This window comes from Protopterus annectens, chromosome 1.part0 (genome assembly GCF_019279795.1).
Source record: "Protopterus annectens isolate FY-2018-M chromosome 1.part0, PAN1.0, whole genome shotgun sequence".
Taxonomy (NCBI): domain Eukaryota; kingdom Metazoa; phylum Chordata; order Ceratodontiformes; family Protopteridae; genus Protopterus; species Protopterus annectens.
Genome location: NC_056725.1, coordinates 1,754,861,992 through 1,754,884,607, shown reverse-complemented (window position 1 = coordinate 1,754,884,607; position 22,616 = coordinate 1,754,861,992). Strand labels below are relative to the sequence as shown.

The 22,616-nt window shown below is 38.6% G+C and overlaps 1 protein-coding gene across 1 annotated transcript in view; it reads right to left on the bottom strand.

The window, feature by feature from the left end:
- RARS2 (arginyl-tRNA synthetase 2, mitochondrial) overlaps window positions 1-22,616 on the bottom strand; it is a 443,458-nt gene that overhangs the window by 369,762 nt on the left and 51,080 nt on the right. Inside the window, exon 2 of the mRNA XM_044075298.1 lies at window positions 9,315-9,388. Coding sequence (XP_043931233.1) covers window positions 9,315-9,388 — 74 coding nt within the window. The remainder of the gene's footprint in view (window positions 1-9,314; window positions 9,389-22,616) is intronic.

Genomic DNA, 22,616 nt, shown 5'->3' with positions numbered 1-22,616 from the left:
TCAGCATTGGCTATACCATGGAAAACAGTGAAGACAGTTATGAAAAAGTGGAGAAAATATGGGACAACAGTGATGCTGTAAAGAAATGGACGTCCCTCCAAAATTGATGAAAAGACAAGACAAAAACACAGGTCAGGAAGGATGCCAAGAGACCTACAGTAACACTGAACACTGAAGGAGCTGCAAGAATTTCTGGCAAGTACTAGCTGTGTACTACACGTGACAACAATCTCCCGTATTCTCTATATGTCTGGACTATGGGGTAGGGTTGCAAGATGGAAGCAGTTTCTTAGACAGAAAAACGTCCCCAGACCCGGGTAAAATTTGCAAAACAATACATCAAGTCTCCTAAAAGCATGTGGGAAAATGTGTTATGGTCTGATGAGACCAAGGTTGACCTTTTTGGCCACAATTCCAAAAGGTACATTTGGCGCAAAAACAACACTTCACATCACCAAAATAACACCATCCCCATGGTGAAGCATGGAAGTGGCAGTATCATGCTTTGGGGTTGCTTTTCTTCAGCTGGAACTGGGGCTTTTGCCAAGGTGGAGGGAATTATGAACAGTTCCAAATACTAGTCACTTTTGTCCCAAAACTTTCAGGCATCTGCTAGAAAGCTGAAGATGAAGAGGAATTTCACCTTTCAACGAGACAATGACCCCAAACATACATCCAAATCAACAAAAGAATGGCTTCACCAGATGAAAATTAAAGTTTTGGAATGGCCCCACTACAGCCCACACCTAAATCCAATAGAAAATCTGTGGGGTAACCTGCAGAGGCCTATGCACAAGAGATGGCCTCGCAATCTGACAGATTTGGAGTGCTTTTGCAAGGAAGAGTGGGCAAATATTGCCAAGTCAAGATATGCCATGCTGATAGCCTCCTACCTAAGAAGACTGAATGCTGTAATTAAATCGAAAGGTGCGTCAACAAAATATTAGTTTAAGGGTGTGCACACTTATGCAACCAGCGTATTGTACATTTTGTTTTTTTTTTATATTTTTTTCCCCAACAGATTTATTGTGTTCTAATTTTTTTATATCACAAAAACCTGGCATTTTAACAGGGGTGTGTACATTTTTTATATCCACTGTATGTATACCAACTCTAAGACTGTCATACCTTGAAGAAAAAGGAACACTTGAACAGCAGCAATTTCAGTCTTGGTATATGTATGATTGGCCTTGACCTTAATATTTTGGGACTCGTAGTTAATGAGTCTCAGCATTTCAAACAGTTACCATCCAGAAACCTAAAATGTCCTAAATGTGAGCAGTATATCCAAGAAGCCTGAAAAGATACAATGGTTTTCTGTATCATAAAGAGGAAAAATTTCTGAAAGTTTAACAAACAGGAGTTTCAACAGGGACAAAAAAAAAAAAAAAAAAAAAAAAAGAGGAGTACTCCAGTGGTGAGAAAGAAATTTCAGAGACGTTAACCAAGGAAAATACTGTCATATACCCACCACTTACTCTCCATGATGGCATGAGGTTCCACAAAATCTAATTCAATAATGTAAGTACGTACCAGTAAAGAATCAAGATAAAGACTACAAATTTGGTAGCATGATTCATTAGTATACGAATAATGCATGTGCAGCATAAGAAAATTTGAACACTCACAACTGCCTACTTAGCTGAATAAACTACTCAAAACTTCAACAAGACATCTTTATTCCTCAAACAAGGAAAGCATCAGAGAGAGTGTCTCCTAAATCTGCAAGCTAAAGTGATTTTATCTGGACTAATCATTTGTATTCCGTTTCTTGTTAGTCCAGTCATGCTCAGAGTCACAAGAGGGATAGCAGCCGTGATGGAACTTTCTGGATTACCTCTGTTTTTTAAAATATGAGAAGATGGAGAATACTGTTGACAGAGTCAGATTTAATGTTAAACAAAAGAAGAGTTAATGAAATAGTTTTTTTCACAGTAAAAGAAAGTCACAGGGGTACATATATCTGACTAAGACAAACTGAAAAAGGGTAAAAACTGAATAAACATTATGAAACTTGTGGGAAGCACAAAGGCCATGAAAAATGTGATACTGATCAATTTGGCATGAGTTATGGTTATAAGTATGACAAAAAGCAATGTCCTGTTACATGAGTGAAGTAGACAGAAACGGTGAAAAAAGAAATCACTTCATTAAAGTAAGTAAAATGAAAGAAGCTATTTTCAAGTTCAAAATAATGCACGCATCCACTGAACAAAGTCATGAAAGTGAGTTATATGTGAGCACATTGTGTGTTATGAATGTATACAAAGTTAAATGTACATACAATGTATTGAAAATGTACACAAAGTTAACGGTCTACAAAAAAAATAATCAACTAGAAAAACAGAGAGAATCAGTCACATTTCTGAGCAGAGAGGCTCCAAATTAATATTTAGTATATGGAACTTAGGCTAAACATGGGTGCAAAGTGTTATGTAATATCTGTTGAAACATTTGAAGCACCAAATCTACAAGATAGCAAACTCAAGTCACTAGTCTGTAAATTGGTTAACTGCAAATATTTCAGGTCATTCGGTAAAACCATAGATCAGGAAGCTCTTGTGAATATAACAATAATAATAAGAAATACATGATTCAATTTCACAGAATTGATAAAGCAAGCACTCCTATACTGGAACTTTGGAATTACCAGATGTCCGGCATGGTAAAAAATTCAGAGCTACGTTATGAGTTTGATCAAAATAATATCTTTAAAGAGTATTTATTTTGTATTTTATTTTACATTTGTTGACCGGGATAGTCCAACTGGATGCATGTCCATTTTCAGCGGAGGCCTGGGGAGAAAAGCTCCAAGGGTAAGCATATACAGCATTACATAATACAAGCATTACATATTACAAACAGACTATTTACAGAGATTACATAAGTACGCAAGTTAAACAAGTTCCACAGGTTACAGTTAATCCTGAGCACAAGTCAGGATTAAATTAAATTACACAGTAAACTGGTTAGCAGATTTTTACACATTCTAGAGAGAGTTAGCCAGGCTTGATACATTGACATCGCCAGTTAAGTGACAAATGTTGTTTGAGTCTAGTTTTAAATTGACCTAAGGTGGAAAGTAAGGTAATATCAGCTGGAAGAGAGTTCCGGGATCTACCTACAGAGTTTGCAAAGAGAGAATCACCGGCGGTGTTATTAATTTTGCTAGTCTGAATTAGTAGCTTGTTAGAGGATTGAAGTGGTCTAGGATTGTTATAGGGGGTGTTAATATTTTTAAGTGCAGGAGTATTGTCTAGATTATAGAGGATTTTATAGGCCATAATCAGTTGGTTATACTGGATTAGGCTGGGTAGTTCAAGCCACCCAAACTGATTTAGATTGATGCAATAATGTGTCCTAAAAAGGCAGCTCAGTGGCAAACCTGGCAATGTGGTTGTAGCAAATTGAGAGTTTGTTAAGGACAGTCTTGTTTAAATTTGAGAGTAGAGGGGATGCATACAAAAGGGTTGAAAGAAGGTGAGAGCAAGCTATGGCAATTTTAGCTGGAGGGGTTAAGAAGGCTTTTATTCTGTAAAGTGACCCTAGTTTTTTGATGGTTTTGATAGTTTGGTTAACATGTAGGTCAAATTTTAGATTATTGTCTATGATGACACCTAATAGTTTTGTAGAGGGGTCAGGGGAGATTATTGTGCCATCATTTGATTTTATGGTAAAGATGAAAGCGGTAGACCTACTTGTTGGTGAAAATAACAGCATTTTACTTTTTTTCGGATTTAGGGTCAGATGATGTTCAGAAAGGCAGTTTTCTATCGTATTAAAGGTGGCCTGGGTTGCTGACCATAACTCTACTGGAGATGTGGCTGAGCAAATCAGAGTAGAGTCATCAGCATATTGCATACAGCTGACTTCTGGAATGACAGTATAAAGGTCGTTAATGAAGATGGAGAACAGCAAGGGCCCTAGTATAGAGCCTTGTGGTACTCCAAGGGTGTTAGGTAGCAGGGTAGAGAGTTTGTTCTGCCAGAGGACAGCCTGCTGTCGACCATTCAGGTAGGATTGAAACCACTGAAGGGCGCTAGTATCTAGACAGAATGTTTGCAGGGTGTGGATTAAAAGTTGGTGATCAACCATATCGAATGCCTTGGGAAGATCCAAGAAGAGGGCTGAGGATATATAATTATTGTTGCGTTTATGGTGTTGGTAAAGGTTAGGAGGGCTGAAGTAGTGCTATGATGAGGATGGAAGCCATGCTGAGTGTCTGCCATAAGGTGATTCTGGATTAGGTGGTGCATGAGTTGTCTATGAATACATTTTTCCATAATCTTTGCAAGTAGAGAGAGTATAGCTATTGGCCTATAACTAGAGAATTCAGTAGGGCTGCCTCCTTTGTGAAGTGGGATTACATAGGATATTTTCCAGATGGTGGGAATTTTAGCTTCTACTATGGTTCGATTGATTAGTATTGAGGCGGGGTAAGCTATAGCATCAGCTGATTTTTGTAGGTACTCAGCAGGGAGTTGATCAGCAGAAAGTGTAGTGGGTTTTAATTTTTTGATCAAGGTACGGATAAGTGAAGTGGCGACTGGTTGGAAGCTGAACGCGAGTAGGTTTCTAGGGGTGCTACATTCAGGACCAGGGGAGCTAGGAGGTAGTTGGCTAGCTAGGGCTTGAATTGTCTCAGTAAAGAATCGGTTAAAACTGTCAGAAACATCTTCAGGGCTTTTATCAATAGTAGCAGCAGGGATTGGGGTTGAAGTTTGTCCAGGATATAGTAGATTATTTAAACCTGCCCAAAACTTCTGAGGGTTATTTTGATTTACTGTCTGTAAATTACAGTAGTATTGTTTTTTGTCTTGTAAAATTGATTTTTTGGTTTCGTTCCTGGATTGCCTGTATTTAATGTGATCTTGAGGGTCCTTAGAAGAACGCCATAAAGCCCATGCTTTGTTTCTAAGGGTAATTTTGAGTTTAGACTCTTTAGAAAGCCATGGCGCAGTTTTTGCCTCGGTTCTCTTTGAACGAACAGGTGCATGCAAATCAAGGCTCTCAAGGAATTTGTTGTTAAAGTATGCTACTGCTTCCTCTAAGGGGAGGTGTTTTAGAATAGACCAATTACATGAGTTTAGTTCTTGTTGGAATTTGGCAGGGTCAAAGTTTTTATTGTTTCTAACCTTTCTGAGTAAGGATTGTTGGGAATTAATGGTTTTGTGCTTAATTACATATGTGAGAAGATGATCGCTTAGGCCATCAAGGAGGGTACCAGAGGTGTACAGTTGGGGGTGACTATTTATGAGTACCCAGTCAAGTATACTTTCTTTTTAGTTGGGTTTACCTATCCTGGTAGGGGTGGATATAATTTGTGTAAATGCATGCAGGTTAATATGGGTGGTTGGGGATTCTGAGGAACAGGTGCCCCAGTCTATGTTAAAGTCTCCAAGTAGTAGGGTTTCTTGGGGGTAGTGACATGATAGCCAGTGCAGGATATCTTCAAATGTAGATATATTGTTACCCGGGGGAATGTACATACAGATGATATTAATGCATTTATTTTTATTAAGTTGCAATTTGGTGGCAAGACTCTCTGAGTTATTAATCTGAGGTGGTTGTATTACATCTATGGTGACATTCAACTCAGATTTATAGAGTACAGCTAATCCACCCTCCCTTCCTTGAAGCACGATCCAGCCTGTGTATGTTGTACCCAGGTGGTAACACTTCATTGTCTTTAGTGTTAGGTTTTAACCAGGTTTCAGATAAACAGAGAATCTCAGGGGAGCGGACATCCAGAAGTGCATGCAATTCATGTATCTTGTTATTAATGATTCTAATATTGAGATGACAGGCTAGGAGAGAGTTAGTTGGCCTATCAATTGTAGGTTTGTAGCTTAGATTGCAAGTAGAGGGGGTATGTGTATCTGAAGTGAGTGGGCCAGGGTTGGGGTGAATATCGCCACCAAGTATTAGGTTGAGTCTATACTTGGTGATGAACTTCAGGAATTTTGTTTATTAGTTTGTGGTAGTTTGGATCTAGAGCTAATGTGCCTGGAGTTGAGATGCTGACAGACTGAACAAGATGTTGGATAGGATCTGGTACTGCAAGTATGGTTGAAGGTGGAAGGATTTACAGCTGAGGTGATAGTATGTCCTTTTGGGACCTGAAATCCTGTGAGAAACTAGTTTTCATACAAGGTAAGGAGGTATGGTGCGAACAAGAGGGGTAGTAAAGAGGAGTATATCATTATCTGTGATTCAGCTAGTGAGTTAAGGAACTGTTTTACCTGGTGATGCAACACCAGAAGATAGAGTGGTGAGGTAAAGGTACTGGAAGGGGGATGGAAGAATGCTAGATGAAAGATAATAGGTGCTATTAAAATGTAGGTAGACGAATGGGGGGAGGTGGGTGGAATTATCCCAGATGAAAGCAGATAGGATCTAGAAAGTGGGGGAGTGGCTATAGTACTATAACTTTAGAGGTACTGGGGGTGGGAGAGAATTGGGGGCAGGGAGGGGAGCGAAGAGAGCCCAAGAGTAGTGAGGCTATTGCAGTTTACAAGGTTACCTAAGGTGTCCTAAAGCTATAAGGTAATTATTATAGCTCTTAATGTAAGAGTCAATTTACTGAAGTTACAGGGGAAGGAGGCAAACACTCAAGTAGAAAAAGAGAGCCCTATTGCTGACCAATATGGTGACCTGCTTAATTATACAGCACTGTAAGTGAAAACTTAACAAATGCTTTTTTGTGTGTGCAACCTACTCTGTTTAAATGATGAGAGAAACTGATTGCAGTCCTGTAGACACCATTTTGTAGGGAACTGTAGAGTTCAACTAGGAAAAGAGAAAAGCAGAGATTCTAGGGTAAGCATGAAGGCAACAACAGGCAGTTATTTTATAATAATGCATTCAAAGGTTTGGTGGTGGGGGGGATAAAGTAGCATACTTCAGAATGAACTAAGATTTATAGCTAAGAAACCTAAGCAAGACAGCAATGCAGTAAATAAACACTTGCCAGATTTTAAAGATATACCAGAAAAACTAAATCAATTGTTCACAATTGTACAACTGGAAAATTGCTAGTAAAAGCACTTCAGGTATAACTAGCCCAAGTTATTCAAGTCATAAAAGCACTTCTTCAATGTGTGTGTGCAATTTAAACATTAAAAACACATGCAGCAAGTAGGAGCTCTGATTATACACTTTCTCTAGGTACAGGTTCAGTTTAAACACAAATATTACCACAGAAATTCAGTAAAGTCACTAGCTACTTATAGAGCCTCTGAGCAGTCTGTGCAGAATCAGAATTTAGCAACAGGTCAGTTACACAAAAACTCCATACAATGAAGAAACTTTGTAGCGGGGCTATTGCAATTTACAAGGTTTCCAAAGGTGTCCTAAAGCTATAAGGTTAAGTATTATAGCTCTTAATGTAACAGTCAATTTACTGAAGTTACAGGGGAAGGAGGCAAACACTCAAGTAGAAAAAGAGAGCCCTATGGCTGACCAATATGGTGACCTGCTTAATTACACAGCATTGTAAGTGAAAGCTTAACAAATGCTTTTTGTGTGTGCAACCTACTCTGTTTAAATGATGAGAGAAACTGATTGCAGTCCTGTAGACACAGTTTTGCAGGGAACTGTAGAGTTCAATCCGTTTAAATGTTGAGAGAAACCGATTGCAGTCCTGTCGACTCCATTTTGTAGGGAACTGTAGAGTTCAATCTGAGTCACACCAGGTTAGCCAAGGGGGGAACAGAGTGAGAAATCCTAAGCACCTAGATTTGAAAAAAAATGCAGATTTCTTTAGTAGCTTAGGCCATTTCCAAAGAGTTTGCAATATCAAGGTATATGATGCAGTGCTCCCAGAACAGCACTATCCACGGAAAGTTCCAAAAGCTTTAAGAAGTAGAACTGCAGAGGTGGTGAAGATCATGACTAAACAACAGACTGGACCTGCTCACTTGGTAAACAGCATGGTTATCCACACAAAAATTGTACTTGAACAAAGCAAAAGATTATAAAAATGATCTATACTGCACATCTGAAGAAATGGTGTCTGCCACGCGAATACCAAATCATTTTTCTATGCTTGATGCTAACGAAGAATGTTGACAAATTAAGTTGATATGGAAAGCTCCAAGCTGTAATTCACCTATGAAAAGCTTCACATTCCTCAGACTTTCCTTCTGTATTTTGTCAGCACCTAAGGTGTTACAAAGAACTGCTGCACAGAATCTAGGAGGGTGACATTACTCATGATATTAATAAAGACATAAGTGATAGTATAGGGTTAGACCAAACAGCATGATACAAGACTAAAACAGAAACGCTGACAGACAGATAAAACAATCTCAGTCTAACAACTGTTAATAACAGCTGAATTGGTAATAGTTCCACAAACTTCAGAACTAGGGACCTAAATCTTCATCAATAGATAAAAAACACAGTGGACAGACAGATACATTGTACACTGCCAGCCACAACACCAGAAGAGACTGATTTTGCAGATTAAGTAGTGTGATACACTATCAGTCTCTAAAAGAAACCTAGATGATTCAATGAGTACTTGCAGGGTTAACTGGCCTATCCCTTGAAAAGAAAGGGGATATGGCCTGACTGTGGAAAATGGCAAGGTATTAATGGCACAACATTCAACTGCCCTGTAATTCCTGTGAAATCTTTGAACCCTAAACAAAAGTGCAAGATTAGATGAACAGAATGCAGATATACAGGTCACATCTTAACACATGACAGCTTAAAGATCAGATCAGTAGTGCAAATGTATTCCACTGCAACTGCTATTCTTCAAATTGATCTTTTGCAAATGCTCATGTTATACCATGTGCAACTATTACAATGACTTAATGGATCTGCAGGCCAATTTACTTACCTAGTAATAAATGAAATAAAAAGTATGCTATACCAGTGATCTTTTTCTTTAATCAACTAGGAGTTTTTCTCCTTTCCTTAAAGCTGTTTAGTATTCATCTCATTGGTTACGTCAGTAAGCCTGCCCATTATGCAGAACATAGTATAAACCATCATTACCACAGGTCCAATACCACACCATGAACAGATACAAAAATGTTTAAGTCTTTGTCAAGGTGTCAAAGCAATACAGATACCATTACTAAGTCTACAAGTCCTGAACATAGAAAAATGACATGTTAGTAAAATACACTACCAATGCTGTCTACCAGTCACACGTGTTTAAGTTGTTTTAGCATGGAAAATAAAATGCCTGCAAGTTTACGATTATTTTAGTGCATCATTAACCTATCATGCTACATCACAGTAAATCATGCAAATGAGAGACAATATGGAAAAAGATAAAACTGGAAATAATATGTACATACTGCTTTTTAGAAACAGGGACTGCTGATACAGCTCTCACAATGTGCTCTACTGGCTGTCCTAGAAGTCGGGAAAGCTATTGTGGAAAGAAAGAGAAAGGGTAAAAATAATGCTTTTATTTTACTTGTTCATGTTGATCCATATTAAAAATATGCTATGTTAAGCAACATTTCCCCTTCCAATAACAAAAGTACATTCCATAAACAAACAGTATATCATGTACTCTTATTGCAAGCTGTGAACACACAGCCTCATAAGCACATAAACACTGACTTCTGTTATGCTGACATATGGTCCTTGCAAAATACAGCTTTCCATATACAAGGGTTCTGTCCTTGACTCTTTGCATTAATGTAGAATCCTAATGTGACAGGTATCTTCAGTGTACTGGGGTACCAACACACTGGCTCTTCGGAAAGGCACTATGTTTGGGACTCGGAAAGCACTCATCCTCTCATAAACTTGCCAAGGTGCAGTGCATTCTATAAATGACTGCCAGTGCTAGCTTGCTTTAGCAATTCTCTCAGTGATGGTGCATTTGTCAGGAATAAACAAGAAGCAAGCTGTGGCCCCATTTGGGCACTACCTCCCGCAGTGAACCTAACTTCACTTCTTTCACAAGATGACCCATCTGTGGAGTATCAGGCCATATCTCTCAAGTGATCCAAGTCTATCTTCAAAACATGGTCTTTGGCAATACAGATGGAAATTTGACATATCTTCTACTTAGACAGCAGCACAGAAGCAGCAGATGAAACTGCAGTAAACTTCTAGTCACATCTGCCTTTGCCATGTTCAATTTACGCAAAGCAGAAACAGAGATAAATAACTTAACTGTGGATGACAAGATAACTTGACAACATAGCAATATTACAGATGCTGAGTTATCTCATTTAACATTTTTTTCATTTAAAATTGCCCAACAAAATAAACATTTTTTTTTCTTCTAGGCTGAGACAAAGTGATAATTATCTGGCTAGTAAAGTAATTTGACAAGCCAAATAATTAGCCTGCAGCTTCCCATTAAGACTAACAAGAAATTAACAATTATAACAGGTAGCGTTGTCACCTCCCAGTAAGACATTGTCCTGTTCGATTCTCAGCTAGAGCGTCTTCTGTGTGGAGACATGCGGGAATGGGAGTGCCTTCGTTGAAGGTTGTGCGTCAGGGCTGGTAACTCGGCATGTAAAAATCCACTACCAAACATTAGCGGACCGGACTTCCGCTGTGGCGACCCCTAGTAAGCCGAAAGACGCAACAACAACAACAGATTATGTTATTAATTAGTAGGACGTCTAACCTGTATCCTGCTAACATCTGAACAGGACATGGTTAGCCAACCTAAGTCCTTTTACTACGTATTCCAAGTATCTGAGATTGGTTCTAATCCCAGTACTTTACCGGTAATCCCTAGTCATGCGACTAAAAGACCACAGACAGGAGCAAATGTTCCCATTTTCAGGGATGTTTTTCTCTTACACCTATTGTTTTATTTTACTTTATGCCAGGAAACCATTAGATATTAGTCTGTAGGCTACACAGAGAGTAGTCACTGACCATAAAAAGTCATGCATTTTATTCATTAGCTCATCTGATTAAGCAACAGGGCAATGTAAATGTTGTATGCTTATGTGTGGGTACAAATCCCAGTGTAGCTAATTTGAGAAAGAAGGGCTGGCATAATAATTAATGTATTAACCTCACAAACACAATATACAGGGTTTGATTCTGACCTCTGGTTAATGGATAGGCTTGTAATATAGTCTGTAGACTGACAGGTTCATAGGCTATTGCTAGGCTATTTAGTTCTTTAGTATGGTGATTATGGTGTGGAGAAATAGGTGTCCATAGCAGTATATTTAAATAAATTACTATGGCTATTTCTTTGCTTTGGTGACTACATATCTATGGTGACCAGAAGTAGCTATCTCTTTGGGAGCGATTTGTGAATGAAAGAAGAAAACAGTTAAATGATTTGGGATAGGGAGAGTGTACAATCTGTAAGTGGAGGCAAATACCTTAATGTGGCTGTCTTTTTCACTTTCATCACAATCTAACATCAATGGAGTACAGAAAATGGTTGCTGCTTTTGGGGCAGGAGTGAGGAAGGACAAGCTAGTGTGAAAGCACATGGCAGTTATAATCACTGTCGAATAAAAAGGGAATTGCTTATCAGAGGGCAGTGTGAGTAACAGCAGCATTATGAAATATGATTATGTGCCCATAATGTCTTTCACCTTCTTCTCAATGAAATATAAGAGGTGTACAGAATGTGGATATCTTTTAGGAGAGCAGGTTGTTTGTAAAATAAAAGGGTAAGATATAAGATCATTGATGTGGTTTGTTCAGGGGCAGTGTGCATCTCGAAGATCTACATGTTCTTTATATGTCAGAGGTGGCATAACTTTTAAAGTGGCAGATTCCACTGGGACAATATTTTTGCAAAAGGAGTCAAATCTAGTGGTAGTTACATTTTTACAAACACTGTGAAGATGCAATGTTGCTGCTTTGAAGCTGTTGCTTTACAATTACAATTTTACAGCTTCCCTAATGCAGGCGTTTTTAAATTCAGTTCACAACAAACATGCATACTTTCACTTTTTTCCTCACTATTATTCTGCCCTAAAAGTGACAGTTTTCCAGCATCTGAAATGCTGATACGGGGAGGGAAGACTGCGAGCTGGCACTCAAAAATTCAATGCACTGCTACTCTATTTCTAATTCACCTAAAAGCACAACCTACCTACAGTTTACAACTGAACAGCCAGATATGTTATCTAAAAAATGTACTAGAAAACGTTAAAATTATTTTAGAGATTCAACCTTGTATTGATGGTCTCCACCAACAGGGATAGACCTACAGGGACATTAGAATGTGCCAGGTTGCCAAGCTGCATTCCCTCTGTTTCCATTAGGTGACAGCCGACAACTTCTGATCAGGTAGTAGAAACAGCCCATTTCCAGAATTTGTCTTTATTGTGTTGTCTTTACATCAGAAATGAAAAAAATATATATATATTTCACTAGGTAAGGCAACATTTCTCATACTGTAGAGAGGGTATGGCCTAAAACAGCATGTAGCAATGTTCTACCACATAAATCAGCATTGAGATGCAGTGAAATTCTTACACGTAGAACAACATTCTTGAGAATATTTTTACACCCAAGTATCTTATCAGAATTTTCTGAAATTTTTGATGCAAATTGTCATAGAGAAGTGGCATATGGGATTTTATATACAGCTTCCAAATCCAGTGTTTCAAAGATAGTGCCATTTGCCACCAGTTCTGCACACTATTGTGTGCTACCTTTAAGTTTCCTGAAATAGCTGCAGAAAGCTTTGTGATTGTCCTTAGCCTGAGAAGCTATCCTGACCTCATAATTGACCTTGATGGATGTTATTAGGGTCTTTCTAATTTTGGCCATGACTTTTTTTTGTTATATATCCTGTTAAGGTTAGGATTCTACCAGTGTGGTTTGTTTTTAGTATTAGATCTGGGTTTGCTTATGGAAGGCGCTGCAGCCTAAATGCAGCCATTTACATGTTTGCACGGGGTTTCTGTAAATAGTTCTGCAATAGGAAGCTGTGTTCTTGGGGGTTGGAGAGCCATGAATTTTGACAAACTGTCATTTAATAGGATATAGTTTGCATTAGTATAGTTCCTGTTACTTGTTAAGTTAGGTTTTCCAGGTTGATTTTTATTTCGAGGAAGACAGCATTGTGATCCGACCTCACCAACGAGGACATGACACGGAGGGGGGTGCAACACTATCCCATGTTGGTGAGTACCAGGTTTACAATGTTTGAGCCCCTAGATCGAGTGTGGATTATCTGGTCCAGGGTGTTTGTGTTAAAGTCCAGGAAGTGTTGTGGCTGTGAGTTACAAGCAGTTACATTTCATGGTTTATACAGGAATAGTTAAAGTCTCCTATGAATAAGATGTTTGGTTGGACTTTGCCTCCAGTAGGACCAGGTACAAAATGTGAGTCTTGTTGGTCATAGAGGGTGAGATGCAGCTGGCCAAAACATGGTACAGTACCCTGTCTATGAAGACCTGGACATAAATGAACTCTGGGGCATCATCCTGTTTAACTAACTTGCAGCTGCATTTGTTGCTAACATAAACTGTGCTAACATAAACTGAGACACCTCCACCTTTAGCCCCAAATGTGAGGGAGGCATTTAATCGAACACAAACATAAATAAATAACCTCTGTCAATACCACTTAAAACTGATACCAGGAAACAGTGAATGCAAAGAGGATGCAGTAGAATTAAATACTAGACTTTGGAGCGAATAAGGCTAAAAATGCTGAAAAGGGAACAGAGTTAAGCAATGGCAGTACCAATGAAAAATTATGGTAGGAGATGCAACTAAAGTAAAAATGAGAACAAGGTTTAAAGAGATACTGGAAGACAACATAACTCCCAATGGAGATCTTATAGAGCTGTCTATTCTCCAATATAGTTGAAAATAACAGACGTAATGTATTGATTTGTAGTTCTACTCTTAGATACTCAATTTGCAGTTGAATAATTCATTTGGTCGATGGAAAAAATGTCAAATGTGGGGTTAACCGTTTTTTTTTAATTTTTCAAAGTTCAGAGGTTCAGTATTTTGTGCTTCAAACCTTTCAACAATCTATGTTTTGAATGTATTTTATTTGTAGAACTTCATCACATCTCATAACATGAAATTCTAATCTTTGGTAATTCATATCAAAAACATCGGCAGTATAAACTCTCAGTAGTAAAGAAAGAGTTACTGCATCCTGCTTAAGAAACCTACAATTGACTCATACATTGGTATTGATTATATAAAAAAAAAAAAAAAAAAAAAAAAAAAAAAAAAAAAAACTTATAAATGGGATTGTAAAACATACCTTACATGAAGGTGTACATGTTTTACAACATACACCATTATACCACATGGAATAATTTATTTTATTTTTACATTTGCTAACTGGGTTAGTCCAACTGGGCCCAGACAGCCTTTTTCAGCAGAGACCCCAGGAGAAAAGCTCCAGGAAAGTAATTAAAAAAAATAAAAAAACCTAACAATTCAAGCTGTAAGATACTCAGTACAAAAACAGAGAGAAATATACAATATGAATATATACAAGGCAGATGTACAGTATTTTGAGAATGCAGTAACAATATGTCTGAAAAATTTGGTTAGCATTAAGTTATATACAAGGAGTGTAGCAATGCCTAACAAAAAAAAAAATCAGAGTAACATCATGGCATAGTACAACAAAGATGCATTTTAACAGCATAGGTACTAACTGCAGAGAGAGTAATATATGTAGACAGTTTAGGTAGAAACCAGGCGAATATGATTCATTGTGTAATTTCATGACAAGTACATAGCCATGCATGTTGGAAATGAATTTTTAGTTGCTTTTTGAATTTGCCACTTTTGGTAGTGGAGCGAAGGGATAATGGAAGTTTGTTCCACAAGTATGCAATTGAATGACTGTAAAGTATTTTTACAATATTTTTGTTTGGCTTGGTCACCTGCAGAAGCTTTTGTTGTATGCTTCTGAGGTCACGATTGGGTGCGTAGGGTGTAATTATGGATGTAAGGGCAGGAGTTGGGGCTATTTAGGATGCTGTGTGCAATTTGTAGTTGTGATATTTGAAGCATGTGGGGGAGCTCAGGCCATCTTAAACTGTTCATGGATATACAGTGATTGGATATGTAGCTATTACTGGCTGCAAATCTTGCTATCTTGTTAAAGGTGGTTTCTAGTTTGGTCGAGATCATTTTGGAGGTTAGTAAGTATGGCAGCAGCATACAGCAGGAATGCTAGAATAAATGTTTGAGCCAGTATAGGTCTAGATTTGTTTGGTATATAATTTGTTGGTGCGGTACAGAAGAAGACCTAGTTTTTTATTGGACTTTTTGATACAGTTTAAGATTATTGGTCGTCTATAGTAATGCCAAGCAATTTGGTGTTCGAGTTGGTGGTGATAACTGTATTATCTAAGGATGAGATGGTGAAGTTGTCTTTAGCTGGACTGGGTTTTTTTGGAAGGAAAAGGAGAAGCTTGGTCTTTTTGGGGTTGAGAAGCAGGTTGTTTTCAGTTAGCCCCTGTTCTACTAGGTGCAGAGATTGTTGAGTGAGAGTGTGAAGATTTTGCATATTGTCGGAGGTGGTAATTGTGGAATCGTCTGCATACTGTATTAAGGTAGAGTGGGGGCAGGAGACATGGAGATTATTTATAAATAAATTAAAAAGTATGGAGCCTAGGATATAACCCTGGGGAACCCTGGTCTTAAAAAGACGGAAAGGGGAGAACGATGTTTGCCATCTGACAGACTGACATCTGTTTGAGAGGTACCTGCTAAACCATGAGGTAGTGGAGGTAGAGAGTTGTAGGTTGGAAAGTTTGTTTAGGAGGATGAGATGGGAAACTATCAAATGCTTTGGATAGGTCAAGGAATAGAGTGTATATGAGTTTATAATCTCTGGCTTGGGCAATGTAGTGTGTGAAAGATAGGAGGGCAGTGGTAGTACTGTGCGAGGGTCAGAAACGGTGCTGTGTGGGTGTAATTAGGTTTGCCTGTAAGAGGTGGTTTAGTATTTGCTATGTATACATTTTTCCAGGATCTTGGAAAAGGGGGATAATATGGCAAAAGGCCTGTAATTTGAGGGTTCTATATAATTTCCTCCCTTGTGGGATTATGTATTGTGAAGAATTTCTTACATAGATCTGGTACTACATTTTCTTGGGTGGATCTACTGATAACAGGGTATGCTACAGATTCGTCTGCATGTTTGAGGAATAATGGATGGAGTTTGTCGGCTGATGAGGAACAAGGTTTGAGTTTGTTAAGACGTGATCTGATGAAGGAAGTTACTACGGGTACTAGGGAGAATGATGAAAGAGATGAGGTGAGAGGTGGAGCCTTAACAGCAAGAGTTTCTGGTTTAGTAATCTTGCGGTTCATTAGAAGGCTTGTTAGGGAAGAGGTTTGGTGAAGAGGAGTTCCCTGGGGATTGTAGTTTGTTTATTGAGTGCCAGAATTTCTACGGGGTGGAATGTGGGTTGCTCAGAGATTTTTGATAAAAAAATTTTTGTCTAGTAAGACCTGCTTTTTTGTTTGGTTACGAAGCTGTTTATACACGTTCAAGTGGAAAGTTGAGTTCTTATTTTTTTCCATGCTCTCCAGGCACTGTCTCTCTTGTTCATAAGTGATCAAGTTGCCTGGTTTAGCCATGGTGCATAATTACATTTTAGCCTAATTGTTCTACTGGAAGCCAGGGTGTTAAGGGTTTCTAGGAATAAACTGTTGAAGCTTTGGACAGCCTCATTAAGGGGTAACATGTGTAGGAATGACCAGTTTACAGTGGACAGTAATTAGCTTAGGGTGACAGGGTTGTAGTTAAGATTACAAGACTCTTTGTATTGGTGGCTCTTGTTGAGATTGGGAGTGTGTCTTACTACTTAAGTAGGGAGGTGGTCACTATGGGAGCTAGGTAGGGTGGAAGAGTTATGACAGCACTGGGGGTTGGATACTAATATCCAGTCAATATCCAAGCTATTCTGGGAATTCTTTTGCTGGTGTATGGGTGAAGTGATCAGCTGGGTAAAGCCATAAAGGTTTATAGCGTAGCTAGGGGATGCAGTATATAAACAAGGTTCCAGTCAATATTCATATCCCCAAGGATGATGGTTTTATAGGGAATGGATTTAGAAATCCAAGAAAGAAACTGCCTGAGTATGGGAATGTTTTTACCTGGGGGTATGTAGACTGCTGCACTGACAAGTTTTTTTGTGTTAATTTAGGTTACAGGTTGCTGTAAGTATTTCAGCAGGAAAGAAATCAGGGATAGCTATTGAGAGGGGGAGAGAGAGAGAGCTGATCAGAGTAGAGTACAGCTACTCCTCCACTTTTTTTTTTTACTTCTATCCAGTTGAACATTATTATAAATGGGGAGTAGAACTTCACAGTTTATAATATGACATATTAGCCATGTCCCAGGCAGACCAAGCATATCTGAGTTATACTAAAAAATCCAGGAGTGGAGGAGGGTACTTTTATTAACAATGCTTTGTATATTCATTGAAAAAAGAGAGATTTTTGGAGGTTTGTGATCGTAATGAGTCATTTGTGAGGCAGTTGGAAAGGGGGGGGGTGCTGTATAAGTATGGTTAGAGTGCTGTTGGCAAGGGCCTGGGTTAGGGTGATATTGTGCTTCGAAGTATTTGTATGAAGAAATATTTGCAAAGCAACTGATACTTTGTTTTGATGAGAGGTTGGGCATTTGGTATATACAGCATTTTTAACTTGTGAAGTGATACAGTGGTATGGTTAAGGGGGGGAGGTTAATAGTGCTGGAGAAGTTATTTGGAAAACTACTCGTGTACCAACTCTTTTGCTCAACGTTTTCTGGAAATCATCAATTCCAATGCTTTGGATCAACTTATCCACACCCTCACCAGAGGCAGCAATATCCTAGACCTGGTCATCACCAACATGGGTGACCGGTGTTCCACACCAGAGGTCAGCTCCTCGTTGGTCAGATCCAACCACAAGCTAATCACCCTAGACATCCACATCCCGCTCCCACCCCCATTAGGAAAACAACCGTAAAAAATTTCTCCAAAGCCAACTTCACGCAAACTTCATGACACCCATGCAGACGGACAATAGAGGTACGACTGCTGAATCCTACACAAATGCACTTTATAAGCACTTACACGAGTGCATGGATCATGCTATCCCTAACAGAACCAAGATGCTATCCTCCAAAAAAAGGAAGCCAATCTGGTGGTCTTCTGCTATAAACAAACTCTACAACAGAAGAAAGAAACTGTTGCAAAAAAGAGTAAAATCCCACGATTGGAGGAACTCCCTGGTCAGCCTCAGTAAGAAGCTGAGATCCCTCATAAAATCCTCCAAAGCTAGTTATGAAAACAAAATTGTCACTGATTCTAAAGACAACCAAAAAGCATTCTATAGCTATGTCAAAATCTCAATGGCAACACTCAGATCTGCTCTGAGTTACAGCACAATGACACTAAATATACAGAACCAACAGATATTGCCAACAACCTGGCAGATAGGTTCAGTGCTAACTTTACCCCCCTCTCACCCCCTAAAGGGCCCATCTTTATACCAGAAGAATGCAAAGTTCCTGTAATCACGGCTGCAAATGGAAAAAACAAAAAGACCACTGCCCACCAAAGGTCCACCTCCACAGAGACAGCAACCAAGGACAAAAAATTCAGTAGAAATAGTGGAAGCAGGACCACCACATAAAAGTAATGAACTTTTATTGTAAAACAAGCGCTTTCACGTGTCCAACTGCACGCTTCATCAGGTTTGACTAAAACATTTCACAACAGATATATATATATATATATACATACATATACACACACAGCATCACACACCCTGCTTGCATATAAATCAATTAGCAAGTTAACTGAATAAAATTAAGTAATTAATCAATCAAAATGGAGATGTAAAACTGTCATGTTCACAAACCTTATACTTCAAGAAAACATGAAAAATAATAAAACATCAAGCTTTTCATATCAGCATCAGAATAATAATATCAAAACAAAACAAACAAATATATATATATATATATATATATATATATATATACATAGAAAACACATACATGAAATCAATATCAAATAGACTATATACAATAAAAACTAAACACTACTACTGCATCTAACTATCTGCGAGCAGCTAGAGCTGTTCTAATACTAACATATTGATTAACACCAGGTTCAATATGTGCTCTTAATTTAAAAATCCATCCTAGTTCAATTGATTCAAGATGGCTAAAACTGTCACCCCCTCATCTTTTTAACTTAACTATTTGTAAAACTCTGAAGGTAAAAACATGTTCAGGGTAAAAGATAATGTGCTTTGCTAATGCAGTGGTAGAAACCTGCTTCCTAATATCATAAACATGATTATATATCCTGTCCTTAAGCTTTCTAGAAGTCATACCCACATAAAAAACTGTGCATTTTATGCAGGTAGCCAGATATATTAGATTTGTACTGTTACATGTAGCGTGAAACCGGGGAATAAACAAAGTCCAAACTAGGATGTAAAAATTCTTGTTCCATGTTAATATAACCAAATAAATTACAGCTATTACATGGAAATGTGCCATAATGTATAGCCCCTATGTGTTTAACCAGGTCTTCATTAGATCTCTCTATACAGAGTAGTCTTTTCAAATTTTTGCTATTCCTGTACCGAAACCTAGGTATACTTCCTAGTAGGTCAGAAAGGCATTGATCTGTTGCTAGCACATTCCAATTTCTCTTGATAATTTCTGTAATATTCTTGTTGTCATTAGTATATCTAAGCACAACAGCTAAATGTCCTGATTGGGGAATAAACTTTCCTGAGCCTCTTTTATTATTATTATACCAGGTCTTCCATCTCTTATGATTTTTATTAACTTTATTGATATCAAAAAGACCATCAACCACATATTTCCTTACATCATTAATGGTTTTCTTAGTATAATCCCTATCTATAAAAAGCTCATCTAGGAGTTCAAGTTGCAATAAATATCCATCGGATCTCTGCAAATATTGCTAATCCTAAGGTATTGGCTCTTGACAACATTAGGAAAAATAAAACATGGATGCATCCTTTTCTATATAGTGAGGTTATCAGCCCTCCCCTCTCATTCTTACTTATTGTCACATCTAAAAAATGTATTTCATCTAGGGAAGCTTCCATTGTAAACCTTAAAAAGGTCGTAGTGGTTCCTAAATAGGATACAAATTCCTGTAAAAGGTTCATATCACCGTCCCAAATAATTAGTATATAGTCTACGAAACGTCGATATAACAGGACATGTTGAAAAAAAGCCGTATTAAAAACATGTTCTTCCTCCCAGTGGTACATTACCAAATTAGCATATGAATTGGCGCATGGGGTGCCCATAGCGACACCCCATGCTTGCCAATAGAACATATCCTGAAACATGAACACATTATTATTAAGAACTATATCCATCAGGGTACAAATCAACATCTGTTTATCATTAGTGTATCTCTCCATGGCATGTAACAGTTCCCTTAAAGCCTCCATCCCATAATCATTAGGGATGGCTGTAAACAAATTTTTTACATCCAAGGTCACTAGCATGGAAGAAGAAAAAGACCCATGTTGTAATTTTAACAAGTCCAGATCATTCAATAACTGGCCAGTATCTCTAAGAATGGTAGGTATGCTCCTAACTAAAGGACCTAGGTTACTCTCCAAGTAGCAGGATATATTCTCAGTAAGCCATCCCTGTCCAGCTACTATCGGTCGTAAAGGCGGATAATAAACCCCCTTGTGCATCTTAGGAAGACCTTTTATGTATGGAGTGACAGGGTGTTCAACATGAAAGTAATCAAAAAGTTCATATGATATCTGCCTGCACATAAGAAGATCATACAGTTCATCATATACTCCCTTGATGATTCTTTTAACATCATTTTGATTAATTTTAACATATGTAATCATGGCTGCACAGGTAAAAACTTCACTTTGCAAAGCAAGAACACAGCATCCATGGGACCTGACAACATCCCAGGCTGCCTTCTACATGAACTACAGAATGAACTGGCACCCCACCTAAGTACCATGTTCAATCATAGCCTCACCTCAGGCTTTGTGCCCATTGAATGGTGCACCGCGACAGTTATCCCACTCCACAAAGGGGGGGCCACAACAGACCCCGGGAACTACCACCCCATTAACCTGACGAGCCTCATCTGGAAGGCTATGGAACGTATCATTATAGAACTCATAAACAAAGACATTGGAGATCTCCAAACCCTGGACCCCACACAGTTTGGGTTTGTAAAAGGCAGATCATGTCTCCTAAACCTGATAGACTTCTTTGAAGTAGTCACCAAAGCCATAGATGAGGGTAAGGTGGTTCACACAGCCTATCTAGATCTCGCCAAGGCGTTCAACACCATCCCCCACTCTGGAATTACAGATAAACTCACTAAACTAACTAGGTATAAATCACTATGTCACAAGATGGGTTGCCAACTGGCTTACTGAAAGAACCCACACTGTGAAAGTAGCAGACTCCAAATCAGACTTCAGACCAGTGACAAGTGGAGTCATTCCCTTTGGTAAAAATTCTGTACCCATGAACTACCACATAGGCGGTAGTCTACTTAACACCGGAAGTGTGATAAGAGACCTTGGGACACAGGTGAACAGTAGTATCTCCTTTGATAATCACATTGCCAAAGTGGTCAGAAAATCCTTCTATGTGGCACACCTCATCACAAAAGGTTTCTCATCCAGAAAAAAAGAGGTCATTGTTCCTCTCTACTCATCACTCATTAGACCCATTATAGAGTACAACGCCCCTTTTGGTATGTACCTCACAAGACATCTACAACAACTGGAAAGGCCGCAAAAAATACCTCACAAAGAGGATTACTGGCCTCAAACAGATGCCTTCACACAGACAGTCTCAAAAAACTCCAGCTTTACTCCATCGCATATCGCCTACTCAGAGGCAATCTGTGCCCAACATACAAAGCTATGTCAAACCCAGAGCTGTTGGACATGCTCCACTTAAAGAAATCCCAATCTCTCCAAGCTACACGCTCTAGGGACCTAAACCTTGTCACCACAATAAACAGAACATGCTGGAGGGATAGATTCCTGTCCCAGAGACTTCCAATACTCTGGAACAGACTACCTATCCATGTCAAACAGAGCTCCTCATTAGCACTCTTCAAGAAAAATCTTGATGATTGGATGGGTAATAGGAAATTCACCCCGGGGATCACTTCTGTGGTTCTGCTTGATAGGGGCATAGGAAAATAATTTTCTTGGGTGGCGAAAGACAGGGTACATTTTTGGCTAGGCTTGTATAGGCCCTAGGGCCAATAGCCTAGTACCTACCTATGAACCTGTGGTGGGTAGTAGGATAAGAAGATGGGGTGGTTAGCGGATGAGGAATATGGTAAGTGATTAGATCTGAGAAAAGAATTAAAAATAGGAGGGAGGGAAACAGAGTTTGGAAAGGTATATCCATGATTTCGTTTCAGCTCAGAAATAAAGGCTAACAATTTATTTAAGGTTAGTAGAATAAATAACTAGAGAGATCTATGTGCCCGTGAAAGATAAGGACATTAATACCATTTGGAATGAAATCTTGCCATCCCTGACAATGATCTCATTATGTGTACACAACAGCAGTGAAATAACTCAGATTTTGGTGTTTGAAAAACTGCAGAAAGGTTTGTGTTACTATGGCTCTGCCTTTACTAGAAACATGATTTCAGATATGGT